Here is a 15,826-nt window from a genome sequence, read left to right as displayed (position 1 = left end):
GATACACCTTGAAATACAACAAAACAATACCAGAAACCAGTACCAATAGGTAACCTACAAAAAAGCAGTACAGCAGTTTCACTGACCCGTAACATGTTTATTTAAAGAAATTATTACTGTTTTCATGGTTATTTATTGGAAACATTTATTTATTTTTTTAAATTATATTTGCATAGTTTATGCGCATTGAAGCTGTCTGTACAAATCTATGTAAAATGTTTTGGGCACTAGTGTGTGTGAGTATGTCCACTTACTGTCCTCTGCAGTGCGAAGGGTTGTCCAGAGGCTTGCCGTCTTCCCGTGTGTATGCGAGACCACCACTCTAAACAGGTAAGGCGTGTATGGTGATAAGCCCTCTAAGTAATAGGAAAAGGTGTCTGTTGCATTTTCCAAAAGCCTAGAAGTGGATGGACACAAGCACAAATTCATTCATGGACATGTATTTGGGTCTGTGATGTGCTCTGTTACCTGGTGGTCACAGAGTGACAGCAGATTTAAATATGCTGATCTTGCACTTTGCATGCTCTTGTGTTTTAGTGGACACAAATCTGATGTTACAAAACTTCATTTTCAGATTTTCTGATGAAGAAACCAATCTGGAAAATTTCCTGAATTACTAGCAAAGCTTTACTGTTGCAGGAGTTACCATTTTTTTTAAATAAAAACATATGCAACACCATACTTTCTACCTTAGACCAAATGTTACTCTTTAATGCTTCATCAGAGAGATTCAGCACCGGACAGCTTCTTACGTTCCTTAGGTTAATCATGTCAACATTGTACGTAGTTATTAAATCCCTTTAAGCGTACACTTAAGGCCAGAGAGATGTGCATGTGAGAAGTGAAAAAAAAAAGGATCTGAATTGTTGTGTATTTTGGGTTATAACAGGATCCGTAGTGGGCTTGCCCCGATGCATTAGGGGAAATGATGCTTTTCGGCTGTTGCTCGGGCTAGCTCCATGTTAAGTTGCTCCGTTATAATAAATACCGCAAGTTACGTCGTGGTCCGAGTATCATTGTTATACTAGTAACCCGGAGTGAAGATATAACAAAAGTGGCGACGAGGACGTCTGGACCGACGCTGCAGTCCGCTTTGGAGTTTTACATTTTTTTTTCCTGCTGATGCCTCGCGCTAACCTGGTGTTAGACGGCGCCGGAGGTAGGACGACGCTACCGGTGTGCGAAGGTGGATGCCGTTTTTTTTTTCTCCTCAGCGAAACGGGGAGGAATGTACAGCGGACAGGACGACGAGGGCAGACTCCGTAAGTGACGTTAACCAAAACATAAACGGATAAAAGAGACGTTACGAAAAGGAACAGTTGTGAGGGGAAGAGTGCCATTCAACCAGGAGCCGAGTAATGGCTGGAGTTACTGGCCCTATCGGTCCCTTCGACGAAAGCACGGAGCAATGGAGCTCATATACGGAGCGTTTTGGATATTTCGTTGCGGCTAACGACATACAGGATGCTAAACTGGTGCCCATTTTTTTGAGTGTGATAGGCCCAAAGACTTTTACCCTGCTAAGGAGCCTGCTACAGCCAGCAAAGCCAGGCAGTAAAAGTTTCACAGAGATCGTGGACACACTGACCAAACACTTCTCGCCCAAGCCCCTCGTGATCGCTGAACGGTTCAAGTTTCACAAGCGAAACCAAGAAGAGGGTGAGTCTGTCACAATGTTCGTTGCATCGTTACGCAAATTAGCTGAACACTGTGAGTTTAAAGATGTTTTAAATGACACATTAAGAGACAGACTCGTGTGTGGTTTAAGAAATGAAGCTGCACAGAAGAAATTGCTCACGGAAAGTGATTTGACTCTTGAGAAGGCAATTAATATCAGTGTGACCATGGAAATGGCATCAAAAGAAGCCCATGCGCTACATGCTACAGACAGAGTACACAAACTAGACAATGGTAAAGCAAATGCACAGGGACCATGCTTCCGCTGTGGCAAGTTAGGACACCTTGCTAGTGATTGCTGGTGCAAAGAAATGGATTGCAACAACTGTGGAAAAAAAGGTCATGTAGCACGGGCATGCAGGAACAAAAGGTGCAAGGATAAGGGCTCAAAGCCTGGGAATAAAAGAGGCACTGCAAGATTCAAAAAAGAAAGACATGTTCACACAGTTAAGCTTCATGAGGATAGAGCAAATGACTCCTCAGATGAAGAAGTGTTGTCTGCAATAAATACTGTGCGAATACTGAAGGTGGACGAAACCTCAGACGGCTTTTGGGTCACGCCCAAACTGGAGGGACATGTTGTAAAAATGCAGATTGACACTGGGTCAAAAGCATCACTAGTGTCATATAATGTCTATAGGACATGTCTGAAGCACCTTCCACTCAAACCCTCCGACACAGTATTTAAAGGATATACTGGACATCGAGTGCCTATGAAAGGAATGGCAGAGGTGACTGTTCAATACAATGGCCAAACTGCTAAGCTGCCTGTGTATGTTACGCAGAAGAACTGCCCTGCTATAATGGGACGTGTGTGGCTCAAAACAATCAGACTCAACTGGCAAGAGGTGAGAAAGCTGTCGCATGGTTCCTCTCAGCTACAGGCGATACTGGGAAAACACCAGGAGGTTTTTCGTGAGGAGCTGGGCAGCATGAAAAAAATTACAGTGAAGCTGCATCTCAAGCCTGACTCCAAGCCAGTCTTTATGAAGGCTAGACCTGTGCCGTACGCCATTCGGCCCAAGGTGGAGTCTAATTTAGACGCATTGGTCAAGAATGGTGTTCTGGAGCCGGTTACGACCAGCGAGTGGGCCACGCCCATCGTTCCAGTTCCCAAAAAGGACGGCGGAATCCGGATCTGCGGAGACTTCAAGGTATCCGTGAATCCTGTATTAACAGCAGAGCAGTATCCCCTTCCACTGATTGATGACTTATTTGCTGGTCTGAGTGGAGGACAAAAGTTCAGCAAAATAGATCTCAACCAAGCTTACCTGCAAATGCACGTTGAAGAGCAGTCACGTGACATGTTGACTATTAACACACATAAGGGACTTTTCAGATTTTGCAGGTTGCCTTTTGGCATCACATCAGCTCCAGCATTGTTTCAACGAGCGATTGATCAAATCCTGAGCGGATTACCTGGTGTGCAATGCTATCTGGATGATATCCTGTGTACAGGAGCAGATGATGAAGAGCATCTGCGCAACTTGGATGCGACCCTTCAGAGGCTGAAGGAATACGGATTGAGAGTCCGTAAGGAGAAATGTGACTTTTTCCAGTCATCTGTGGAATATCTAGGGCACGTGATTGATGCAAATGGACTTCACACTGCACCTTCGAAGATCACAGCAATCGTGGATGCACCCCCACCACGAAATGTCAGTCAGTTAAAGTCTTTCTTAGGGCTGTTGAACTACTACGGACGGTTCATACCCAACTTGGCATCACTCCTGAAACCACTGCACAACCTGCTACGCAAGGAAGAAGCATGGGAGTGGACAGCAAGCGGCCAAGACGCCTTTCAAAAGGCAAAGGATTCACTGACTGCATCTGAGGTGCTAACCCACTTCAATCCCAAGTTCCCAATTCAGCTTGCTTGTGATGCTTCTCCCTATGGGGTGGGGGCAGTGATTTCCCACATTCTCCCAAATGGCGAAGAAAGGCCAATTGCATTCGCATCAAGGACATTAAACACAGCAGAGTCCAACTATGCTCAGCTGGAACGAGAGGCGCTGAGCATTGTATTCGGTGTTCGGAAATTCCACCAGTACCTGTACGGTAGGAAGTTTACACTGTTTACTGACCATAGGCCTCTCACAACCATCCTGGGACCCTATACAGGGATTCCATCTCTTGCTGCTTCACGTCTCCAGAGGTGGGCGTTGATATTGTCAGGACATTCTTATGACATCAAGTATCGCAAATCGGAGTCTCATTGCAATGCAGATGGGTTGTCCAGGTTACCCCTTCCTGTTAAAAAACCCGTCTCTGACACAGTTGAGATCCTCTACTTCAGGGAGGTAGAGACAGCACCTGTTTCGGCTGTGCAGGTGAAAAAGGCGTCCAGAAATGACCCTGTGTTGGCAGCAGTGCTGGACTGGATCATTAAGGGTCTGCCTGCAAGTAAGGGTGTAGACCTGAAGGCTTTCCTGGGAAAGCGGGCGGAGCTTTCTGTTCAGGCGGGATGTTTGCTGTGGGGGAGGAGAGTCATCATTCCCATGTCACTGCGACCAAAACTGTTGAAGCAACTGCATGCAGGACATAGTGGAATAGTGAGAATGAAGGAAATAGCGAGAAGCTATTTTTGGTGGCCAAATATGGACAAACAGATCGAGGAGATTGCTAAGAACTGCTCTTCGTGTCAGATGGTCCGGAACAACCCACCACTTGCTCCTCTTCATCCCTGGGAGTTCCCACAGGAGCCATGGCATCGGGTACACATTGACTTTGCAGGTCCATACGAGGACAAAATGTTTCTTGTAGCTGTTGATGCACACAGTAAATGGCCTGAAGTGACCATCATGAAATCAGCCACCACTGAAAAGACCATAGAAGCTCTAGGAGAAATGTGCAGTAGGTTTGGATCTCCTACTCAGATAGTCTCTGACAATGGACCTCAACTGGTTTCACAGGAAATGGAGGCTTTCCTACAGGCTAATGGAGTGCAGCACATTACGTCAGCTCCATACCATCCTGCAACGAATGGTCTTGCAGAAAGGTTTGTTCAGACAATGAAACATGCACTGAAAACATCACAAGGCCAAGGAACACTGCATCAGAGACTGCACAAGTTTCTGCTTAACTACCGGAATAGTCCACATGCGACCACAAGGACATCTCCTGCCAACGCAATGTTCAAAAGAGATCTGCGCACTACCTTTGATCTTTTGAAACCCTCAACTGTGAAGGACACTGTACAAAAACAACAAGAGAAACAAATCATGTACAGGGGTCAAAAGGTCAAGGGCAGAGTCTTCAGCACCGGCGAGTCAGTGCAGGCCAGGAACTACCGAGGAGTACACAAGTGGGTTCCTGCAACTGTCATTGCTCAAACTGGTCCAGTTTCATATACAGTTCAGGTGGCCGATGGAGTCTGGAGAAGACACGTGGATCAGCTACTCCGGTCCGCACCAGTGTCTGCAGAAGGGTCTTGCGGAGATCTTGAAAATGCACTCATCGACTCGTCAGCCCCTTCACACACACAAGTAGAGAACTCCACCACATCAGGAACAGTGGTTCCACCTGTAAAGGAGACTGTAAGAGAGACTGAGACATCTTCGGTGTCAGGAACAAAGGCTCCACAAGAGAGCACACAGACTGACGTTACCACAGACCGCCGATACCCCAATAGAGAGCGGCGGCCTCCTGTTCGTCTGAGTTATTAGATGGCACCTGACCCAAATGAACGGGGCAGAATAATCCCCATGGGTCATGGGGGAGGTTGAGGTAGTCCACCCTCACTCCCCAAGATAGCAATTAAAAGAGTTGGTGTTGTAACCTTACAGTTAATAAGAGGTGAAATGTTTGTGAGGCTATTACTGTCATGTGCCAGTGAAGACTGAAGTTTGTGAGTAGATCACCTGTTTATTTCATAGTACATCCTTTGTAAGAGGGGAGGAGATGTTGTGTATTTTGGGTTATAACAGGATCCGTAGTGGGCTTGCCCCGATGCATTAGGGGAAATGATGCTTTTCGGCTGTTGCTCGGGCTAGCTCCATGTTAAGTTGCTCCGTTATAATAAATACCGCAAGTTACGTCGTGGTCCGAGTATCATTGTTATACTAGTAACCCGGAGTGAAGATATAACATGAATAGTCACAAAGTATGTAATTCATACTTCAGTGGGAAAAGTTACAGGTGTCAAAGCAAAAGGTTTCTGAAAAAAACAATTTCATTATACTTAAAAAAAATGGTTTGTTTCTTAAATAGATTCCAAAGTGTAAATTCAAATATATTTTAAGTAAAACATTATAATAATGCCCAAATTTCATAGGGTTCCTAAACACTGGCTGCCTATGCATTATGTACAGTTTTTTCCATAGCCTTTTATCTTATTCCCATGCCTTACCTGGCCCATCATATAATCATACAAAGGAATCTAGGACAAAGTAAAAGAATATTGTCATAAATGAGCGACCGTTGACCATTTAGCTTCAGATGGATAGAAGGGATGAATGAATGAATAAATCAGAGAACAATGAGATTTCCATAGCAGAGGAGGAGGAGGGCATGGCTGTCTGATATATAATACATGTAGCTAGTCATTTATTTATTACCACAGAATGAGAGCCTCCTCTTCTTGGATTAAATTGCAATTTGTTGTCAGGAAGCATGTAATGAATACATATCAGATGCACACCCTCTCTCCCTCTTTTTATTCTATCACACTTTCTTTGCCCGTGTCTCCCTCTCTCTTCCATGTCTTTGGTTTTTTTTGTCTTTCTGACTCTACATCCTGTCATTCCCTCTCTGGATTTCTGATGTTATGTCCTACTGAAGTGACATATTCACAGTTGTGCTGTATAATGTGCTCCTTTATATGTGCATGTGTAGGCTATGTGCACATGCACATTTTCTGATATTTAGAGTATGTAATATGTGTACTTTGTTGTGTGTGTGTCCAGTTACTTTATTGCTACTCTTCTCAGAAAACTTTTATGCATTGTGGAAAACGGTTTGCAAACTTGTCCATCTGCTTTGACTCTGCATTTTATGGTGTCTCTCACCTTATGATAGGCCTCTGTGGGGATGTCCTCATTTGCAGACTGTAGTAGAGTGGGCCTGGTGCATTAGAGTTGACAGGGGCGGACCAGGACACGTTCAGACTGGCATTAGTTGCATGGGCTAGAGTTGGAGGTGACAATCCATCAGGGGCTAAGAAGGAAGAAAGTATGTTGAGAAGAAGACAAGAAGAAGGAGCAGGGGAGTACAAAAATATGGAGGAAGTCAGTCGGTGAAATGAAAAGATTAGACATTTAGAGAGTAAGAAAAAAAAACAAAAAAAACATAAAAAGGTATGTCCATTTCATCTAACTGATCAACTTCACTGTAACGCAATGACACCTCTCACAGTGTGGAGTATAAAAAGCACAACCAGATATACTCATCAGTCTCACATTCATACAAATACACACACTGCATTAAATCCACAAAGTCCACGTCTTCTTAGCTCAGTGTGACAGTAAAGTCTTAGTGTTGGAAAATCAGTAAACAAGCCAGAATCAATATGATAGCTGAACAGAAACACAGAACATTTGTGCAAAGACAGAATAAAATGAGATAAGCTGCAAACAACAAGTACATGATGGAAATCAGAGTGACTGCACTGTTGACTATGTGAAATAAGAGCAGGCCCTCCGATGTATAAAGTGACCCTTCAATCAAAAATTGTGCGATGTCCACTTCAACAAGACTGATTGCTGAAGACATCTTATTCTAAAGATGGCTGTTACAACTGCACACAGGCATACACGATGTGTGAGAAAAGCCTAAAATAACACTTTCAATGTGGATTCAGAATAATTTAGTGGTGGTCCATCAACATAACTCAACCCTCTAGTATACATTCATTATATTAATGCATACACAAAGCACATCGATTTTAAAAACATGACACAAAAGCCCTTTTTAAAAACAAAAAACAAAACAACTAAAGAATCACCATGTATGTGTGTCAGATGTGACTTGTCCATTTTTTTAAAGGCTTATTTGTGGCTATGTTTGCAATTGTGTCACTATCCTTATCCAGTTCTCGCTCACAAGATTTACTAAGTCCTTAGAGGAAAGGAAGCTTGGAAAACAGAAAACTAAGAAACAGAAAACAAAATATGAGTGTAACACAACAGATATCAGAGGATTACCTTAATTGGCTATTTAATACCAACTTTGGCCTTTATTTCTAATCAGTTTTTATCAACCTTATATATTCTGTACCACCAGTCTTAGTCGACCTCTCCTACAACTGTGCAAACAATCACCTGCACTTGACTTAATGACTGCTTCTCGTAGGCTCTCCATTTCAAACCAGACCAAATTGGCTGCTCTTATTTTACCCGTGTTTATGAAAAAACACCTGAAAAAACACGTCTTCATTTTAGATCAACAGTAGTTGGGTAAAAGCCTGCTGAGTTTCAAGAGGCAGCATTATAAGCAAATTAGGATAGGTCAAGTGAACATCCTGTCACTCGAAAGGCACCACAATGCTATCAGAATGGAGTGAGCAGTCGATTAGTAGGAAAATACACGGAAAGCGCGGAAATGGAGATCCTGCTCTTTTACAGTCAAACAAGCATTTAACAAATTACTGAATTGATACGATACACCTGAACTTAGATTTAGATTAAAATGACCCTCTGATTTGCATTCAGAGATTCAGTGGATTTTTTAATGACCCAGTTCATTCCTTGAGTGTGTGTATTTAGCTAATTCATCAAAAGATGATTCCTGCTTCTCTGACATACACACACACACATATACGTACAGATATGCACACGCAAAACACACTGTTGGTGAGCCTGTGTCTCTCTCATGCTGTGTTAGTAGGTACAATATCAGAGGTGTCACTAATCGTTTTAAACTATGCACTTTTATGTTCACTTCTCTCTCTCTGCTCTCCTCCTCCTCAGCTCCTCTGTCTCTTGCTCTGCTATCTTCTCTCTGTTCTTTCATAGAACAAGGACGCATCAAGACAGTTTGCCTTATAGAAGTCTAAAGAGATGCCAGAGGCATAGAGGTAGAAAGAGAGGAAACGTCTGGTATTTAAAATTTATACTTTCTTATGCCTTTGTTTTGAACTTGAACAGGAGAACTTTCCTAAGTCTGTCTTTTGTTGTTGACTCACTAAGACATGGGTGTGGTATGTGCAAGGGTGTACATATTCAACCCTTTTGATAACATTAGCTAAAGTGGTAAAATGTGTGTCTATAGGTGTGTGTGTGTGTTTGTATGTGTGTGTGCATGTTACAATTATCTCCAGACTGCTCTGATCAGCTTTGACATTTATCAGTATGCACAATCAGTCTCTATTCTACACGATTACAATACACACACACACACACACACACACACACACACACACACACACACACACACACACACACACACACACACACACACAGGCTGTGTAAATCAGAAATATGTTTTCACATCATTAAGTCAAGTCAATGATGTGTATGTCGACTCCAGTGAATAATTGTTTTTTTTTCCTTTGCATAGCAAGCTATAAAAATAAACTTTTCCAGTTCACAAGAACAGCAATTAAAATCAAAGTAATCTTAAAAATATCGCCACAGTTCATGTTTTGTGTGTGGCGTGAGAAACAAATCTACTAGAACAGTCATTTAATTAAGACCTTAGAAAAATTTCAATACCACAGTCATACTATTATCATCATTTTTTTTCTAAGGATTTTAATTTTAATTTGTTGTAGATCAACTGTGACTTAAATTAAAGGATTAAATAATTTCAAAATGCAAAAAAATGAGGAAAAAAACAAATAGTATTATTGAGAAAATAAATAATGTTTAATAATTTGGTAAAAATTGCAGGGATGTTGAAAGCAATGAGAAAACTGCACCTATGAGAATCTACCTTTGATAGTTTCAGCCTTTTTTAAATAGACAATGCAGACAGTGGGCATGAAAGCAGGGAGAGAGTAGGGACAATGATACTCAGTTAATGGTCTGAAGTGGACTCAAACTCAGGCAGTTCAAGTCTCTAAACCAGGGGTGGGGAATTCCAGGTCTCAAGGGCCGGTGTCCTGTAGGTTTTAGACTTGATCCAACACAGCTGATTTAAATGGCTGCATTTCCTCTTCAACATGTCTTAAAGTTCTCCAGAGGCTTGGTAATGAACTAATCATTTGATTCTTGTGTGTTGACCCAGGGTGATATCTAAAACCTGCAGGACACTGGCCCTTGAGGCCTGGAGTTCCCTCACCCCTACTCTGAACTATACCTCACCAGGCAGTAGCATTTCGCTATATGAGTTTCTTGCTCAAAGGAGTGACACAGTTCCTTGGTGCCCCTGCTAAACTTTGCTGATCTAGCATAGCAAGTTCAGGTTTTTGTGTAACCAGCTAAGAGCAGGTCAAGAACGATGTAAACTGAAGCAATGAAGAGCACCTGTTGGATAAACCTTTAGAGCCTTTCGATGGATGATCATGATATTTGAAACTGTGACACAGTGAAAAAATTATGCAGTTCTAGTAATGATCAAATTAATAATGATAAGAAAGTCTTTGGCGTGTGAGTACCTGCTGGCAGTGTAGTAACACTGAGTGGCAGGCTCTCAATACAACCCTGTGTATTACAGCCTCTGATCCAGAAGCTGTAGCTAGTGTAAGGCTGCAGGTCTGTCACAGACAACCAGACGCCTGCTGCTGTACCTCCATCCAATGCACCATCACCATCTAAGAGACAGAGAAAGAAAGACATGTAAGGTCTTAGGCCAAGCAATGTATAGCTAAAGATAATGAAAAACAGTGAATGTTTTTTATTAGTGTTACCACTCTAAAGACAGAAAAGTGACTTGTAAGAGATGCATAAAAAAAGAAAGAAAAAGGAAAGAGGAACGAGAGAGAGGTCGTGAGAGAGAAAAACCCCCACTGAGATTAACTTGAGAGTAATCGAAAGAGAGAGGTCTCCATATTGAGGTTATGCAAGGATAGTCAAAGAAAAGGGATCAGAAAATCATAGTAAGCAAGCCTATCCAATATATTTATACAGACACACCCACACACACGTAATTCTGTGTGGATTGATGAAGGCCGTTTGTATCAAAGAAACAGGAGGTTATGGGCAACTAGAGCGAAACACTGTCTCTCTTTTCCTTCCACACTGCTTCTATCCTTCTCTCCACTCATCTGTTGGGTTCTCTGTGAGGCATAGATCAAAGTGCCTGACAGTGAGTGTGTATGACAGGGAGAGACTTTGTGAATATGCGTAACTGAAAAAATGAGAATATGCGTGTTCTCTTTTCTCGCCATGTCCAGTCTATCTGTTGCTTTTGTTGTCTCCCCGTGGTATTGCTGCTCCTCATATCTTACATTGTTTTTACTGTCTTTTCTAATCCATCTATGGAAATATGAGCTTCTCATCTCCCTTTTTTCTTTATACTATTATTGAATTGCAACTTGACTTTGTTCCTCCTCCTATCTTCATACCACTTTTATAGTCTATACTCCCATGTCATTTCCTCAAATCATTGACACAGTATCAAAAAGAAACAACAACTTGTCATTTCTATGCTACTGTATACTGATTACTTCTTGATTACTTCCCCATTACATGGCTGACTTTCAGTGCAAGCTGACTTTGTGAGTGAGAAGTGTGATTGTGTATTCCAATTTGCATTTGTACTGACATGTCCATTTCTATCTATGGGTCTTGATAAAAAGGCTTTACGTCTTTGTAAAGCCTTTTTGACCCTACCCCACCCCTCCAAAAACAGTGCGGATATGTCTACACAATAGGCAGAGTCTCAAGCAAAACAGATATGTTACTATCTATATGTTACTTTTTACCCCGGTAGGAATGACTGTGTATTATTAACATATCCATATCTTTATTCAGAAAATGAGGCTTTCACATTTTACAACTTCCACAGTTGTGATGTGAATGTTTTACAGATAAAGTTGGGTTTGTTGCCTGGCAAATACTATATGAGACCTGTGCATGTGTAAAGATAAAGATGTAGCTTTTCGCTGTTACCTTTGCTTTTGTAGTATATTGTGTAGCTAAGGTTCCCATTCGCTCTAGGAGGGGCTGTCCAATGTGCTCTGAGAGATCTTGAACTCTGATTGGCCAGCTCCAACAGTATAGGACCTTCTGGGGCCATCTCTAATGTACGCACATCCACCTTAGAAGAACACAGATATCAAAATGCATAGAAGAATACAGATATGTAGCATTTTTATCATAGCTCCACTAACACTCATTCATCCAACAGCTATTGGAGAAATACAAAAAACTGAAAATAATGCCTCTCTCAGTCTGATACAACCTGTCTGAAATGTTAAAACTAAGCATTTTCAGATGAAACCACTCTACACAAGTGGCCGGCATTATCTCTGCCACCATTTTTCCGTCCTCTTTCATCATTACAGTCTTCTTCTGTCTCATTTCTTCCTGTCTGACTCTCCTCTGCTGCCTTCGATTCCCTTCCACCTCATCTCTCACTTTGCTCTGGCCATTTACTCTGTCCTCATCATTTACTCTTTTTGCCTGAAATTCCCTTCTTCTCCGACTCCTTTTCTCCTTTTCCTGCCCATCCTATCACCTCTTCCTCTTCTCCACTTCATCCTGTTTCACCCTCCTTCACCTGCCCACCCTCCTCTTCTCTTTTTCTGCTAGGTCAGCAGTTCTCCTGGTGTTTGACTAAACATGGCATCTGTATTGGAAAAGTGCCCCAAAATATGGCCTGTTGTCAGAGGCGTCGTTGAAAATGAAGTGGCATTTCCTACCAAATGTCACCGTGGCCACACCAACCCTCGTTATTGAGCCGAGAGAATCGATCACCTTTATGACTCCCAATGACACACACGTACACACAGACACACGTGTGTGCAGGCATTGCCACATATGATTTTGTGCATTAGTTAAAGCGCTAATGAAACTCATGAAAATAATTCATGCATAATTTTATAAAACTTTTGCTACGCTAAATTTGACGGGTGTATTTGACAAAAATGTAATGTTGTGTTTTGTGTTTCATACTTTTGGTAGAAACTAGAATTCATGTTGAAAAATACTCTGCTGTTTCATGTCATGGTCCCTGTGGTACTCACCAGTTTTTAGTTGTTTCTTGTTTTATTTTCTGCTTGTGCCTTCTGTGTTCAACTGTCTCTATCATCTTAATTAGTATTCATATTTCAGTGTTTCAGCAATAGCTGTTGGAGGTTTTACTTTAAAGTTCAGTTTTCTCATGTTTCTAGCTGTGGTTACTTCCTGCTTTTGTTTCTGCTTCTTACCCACATAATTTAATTAATTCCACCTCTCATCACCAATCTCCCCTGTGTGTCAATAACAGTCCCGTTGTTCCCTTTTTCTTTGTCAGATCATTAGATCCGGTCAGTTTTGCCTACTTCCATACCCTGGATATAAATCTTTCTCAAGTATCTCTTAAAAATAAGTTCAAAAGCCAATATTCGGTCAGTAACACCAACAACACAATTATTTATAAGGCATTACTATATGACAAAGCATCTTACAGTTTGTTATACTATATGCTATAACACTGACTGACCATCGGTCCCTTGCCACAGCCTCGTGCTGTGCAGGCCTGCAGCCTGAGTACATGCCGGCTCCAAGGAGAGAGTCCCTCCACCAAGAAGAACCTCTGGGAGGAACTGGTGTTTAAAATGAGAACTCCATCCAGCCAGAGACCGTAGCTAGTTATAATACCTGGGAAAAGAACACATCTGATTAGAACATGACAGAATAAAAATTTAAATAACAGGGAAAAAATACCCCAGGCAACAATAGAACTGACATTTCTTAACAATCCTTAGTATTTATTACAATAAAAGAAGTCTATTGAACATGGAATTCCCGCTCCTTGTCACATTCTGCTCACATCCCCTGCCCTGAATAACCTCTGACCAAGAGCAACGATTTAGACAGTGATGTTAAGTATCACAACTAATCATAACCATTACAAGCTTTCATCGAGATCATTTCCTGTAGGTTTTCAGAAGATAGTTATACTGAGATAGTTTTACACTCTGTTTGGATTGGTCACTCATATGCAATAATACTGCATCCATAGTGTGAGGCATTACAATCATAAAGAGAGCTTTACTATGACGGGATGCAGTCTGGGTCACTGGATTACAATGCAAATGAAAACTGACTTAGGGGCTGCAGACCTGCCAGTCAGGTAGAGTGATCCAATGATAGAAACAGCACTGAAATGACAAATGTAACCATGAGTGTTAGGAGGATAAAAGCCCTAAGAAGGACAGTTGTACTACGATGAATGGGCGCACACACACACACACAAATAAGGGTGCAAATAGGTGTGCACACTCTAACCTGCACACGGACAAACTGCACATATGTAGTTTGTACACACGTATCCATACCCACACACACCAGCACAATCATTACATTACATTACATCCACCTAATAAAAAAATGAAACAGTAAGGTGCCAAATGTGCTTTTCCTTAATAAAAATGCATACAGGGGGCTCAAAAGATCAGCGCTAAGAACTAAGAGTCTATTCTGCTTTAATCATGTGTGGGTTTTATTATTGCTCAATAGAGATATACACACCTATCAGGAAAACGAAGACACGAAAAAACCCACAGACACAAGCTACATCTGGGGAGCTCTTAATGTGGCCAATCACATGCGTGTGAGAGCGTGTGCATATGTGCGCGGACATCTGTATGTGCTTGTGTGTGTGAATAAGCCCATATCAGTATAGGCTGTAATAAAGACAGGTTGGGAAATGAAGCAGCGAATGCATAACAGGCTTATTTCCCCTCTTTGTCTGCGTGTTGCCCCGACCTAATCCCCGAGAGGATTATCCCCCACAAATCCCTGCGGAATTGGGGAGAAGGGGGGAGAAAGAGTGAGAGGAAGGAAGAGAGAAAGAGAAAATAACATAGGATCTAGGTCTTCTGGAACCCATCACCATCATCATCGTGGTTGTTGCCATCCATTTGTATAAAAAAAGGAGTTAGTGAGGAAAAACGTACTGATCTCTTCTTCTTTTCTGAGCAAAAATTAAAGCTTTTTAAGCACGAGATAATCGGGTAATCATGATTAAGTGTTTCCCTTGTTATAAATTTCTGTCATCAACTGAGAAAAGCTTTAAGTAATTTATCCAGGCTAATATGCTCACACATCACAGGGTTTATGGTGCAAAATGCACTCATGTGGCATTAAGCGTAAAACACACACGATTCACATTCCACACACACACACATTGTGGAATTACACATACTTTAACGAGCATGACAGTAACATTTGATAATATGTGGTAGTGTGTGTGGTATGTCAAGAGACTGTGAAATGGGAGGGGATCAAGGGGTTTTCTTCGCTTAATTAATTTGGTTTCATGAGATATACTATTTGTTGATATAGTCCTTGAGATTATCGATAAATACATAATTTTCAGTGCACCATGTCATACATAATGTTACTTAAACTTACTGTATTTTCACGGCTATTTAACTACTTACCTTTAAGAGTTGTATTAAAACACATGAGTTCATTTCAAAGCAAACATCTGCTGACTTGACCTATGTCGATTCAGAAATCAAGATAAACCGTTTAAAAAAGTGGGGCCAATCTCTTTTACAGTAACTACTAACGTATTTCATAATGCATTTCACGTCTTTGGGAGTATTTCTGTGCTTTTATCAAAGACAGCGTTTTAGCTTATGCTGATTAATGTGTATTTTCATTGGAACACACAACAACAATTAGCAGGCCATGGACGATATCGGGAAAAAGTAAAAGAGATGCAACACAGCTGCATTAACAGTTCACAAGAGAGAATGCAGACGTTACTTCTTAACCTCTACAAACTGGGATGCCCCATGTTTCTTTTCTACCTACAGGTGAATTCTGCATTCTGTCCTTAGACTGAAGACATACATGCACTGATTTTTGATTTATAGGATGTGGGACGATGAAAACAGAATTAAATTCTGAAACATTTAAAAAAAAAGAAAGAAATACAAATCCATATCTATTATTTCCCTTTCAGAAGATTATATCAGTCTTTTGCAAATTTTGATTACGAGAGAGAATCACACTAATAGAATACGGATCACTCGTTGCCTTCTCTAAATAAACCACACAGCTTATGTAGTTACGCTGCTCCTTTTTTGATCACTTTAACTCTTTAAATTCTGTTT

General features: G+C 41.4%; 1 protein-coding gene across 1 annotated transcript in view; it reads right to left on the bottom strand.

Annotated features, from left to right (window-relative positions):
* Window positions 1-15,826, bottom strand: part of ush2a (Usher syndrome 2A (autosomal recessive, mild)) — a 237,806-nt gene that overhangs the window by 99,904 nt on the left and 122,076 nt on the right. Inside the window, exons 44-48 of the mRNA XM_085369549.1 lie at window positions 13,201-13,358; window positions 11,667-11,814; window positions 10,211-10,366; window positions 6,684-6,831; window positions 255-397 (exon numbers count right to left, since the gene is read on the bottom strand). Of these exons, the coding sequence (XP_085225675.1) occupies window positions 255-397; window positions 6,684-6,831; window positions 10,211-10,366; window positions 11,667-11,814; window positions 13,201-13,358 (753 nt within the window). The remainder of the gene's footprint in view (window positions 1-254; window positions 398-6,683; window positions 6,832-10,210; window positions 10,367-11,666; window positions 11,815-13,200; window positions 13,359-15,826) is intronic.

Source organism: Diplotaxodon limnothrissa, linkage group LG1, assembly GCF_057381915.1.
Source record: "Diplotaxodon limnothrissa isolate DT_005_m linkage group LG1, D_limnothrissa_male_GT1.1, whole genome shotgun sequence".
NCBI lineage: Eukaryota > Metazoa > Chordata > Actinopteri > Cichliformes > Cichlidae > Diplotaxodon > Diplotaxodon limnothrissa.
This window is presented reverse-complemented; position numbering and strand designations above follow the sequence as displayed.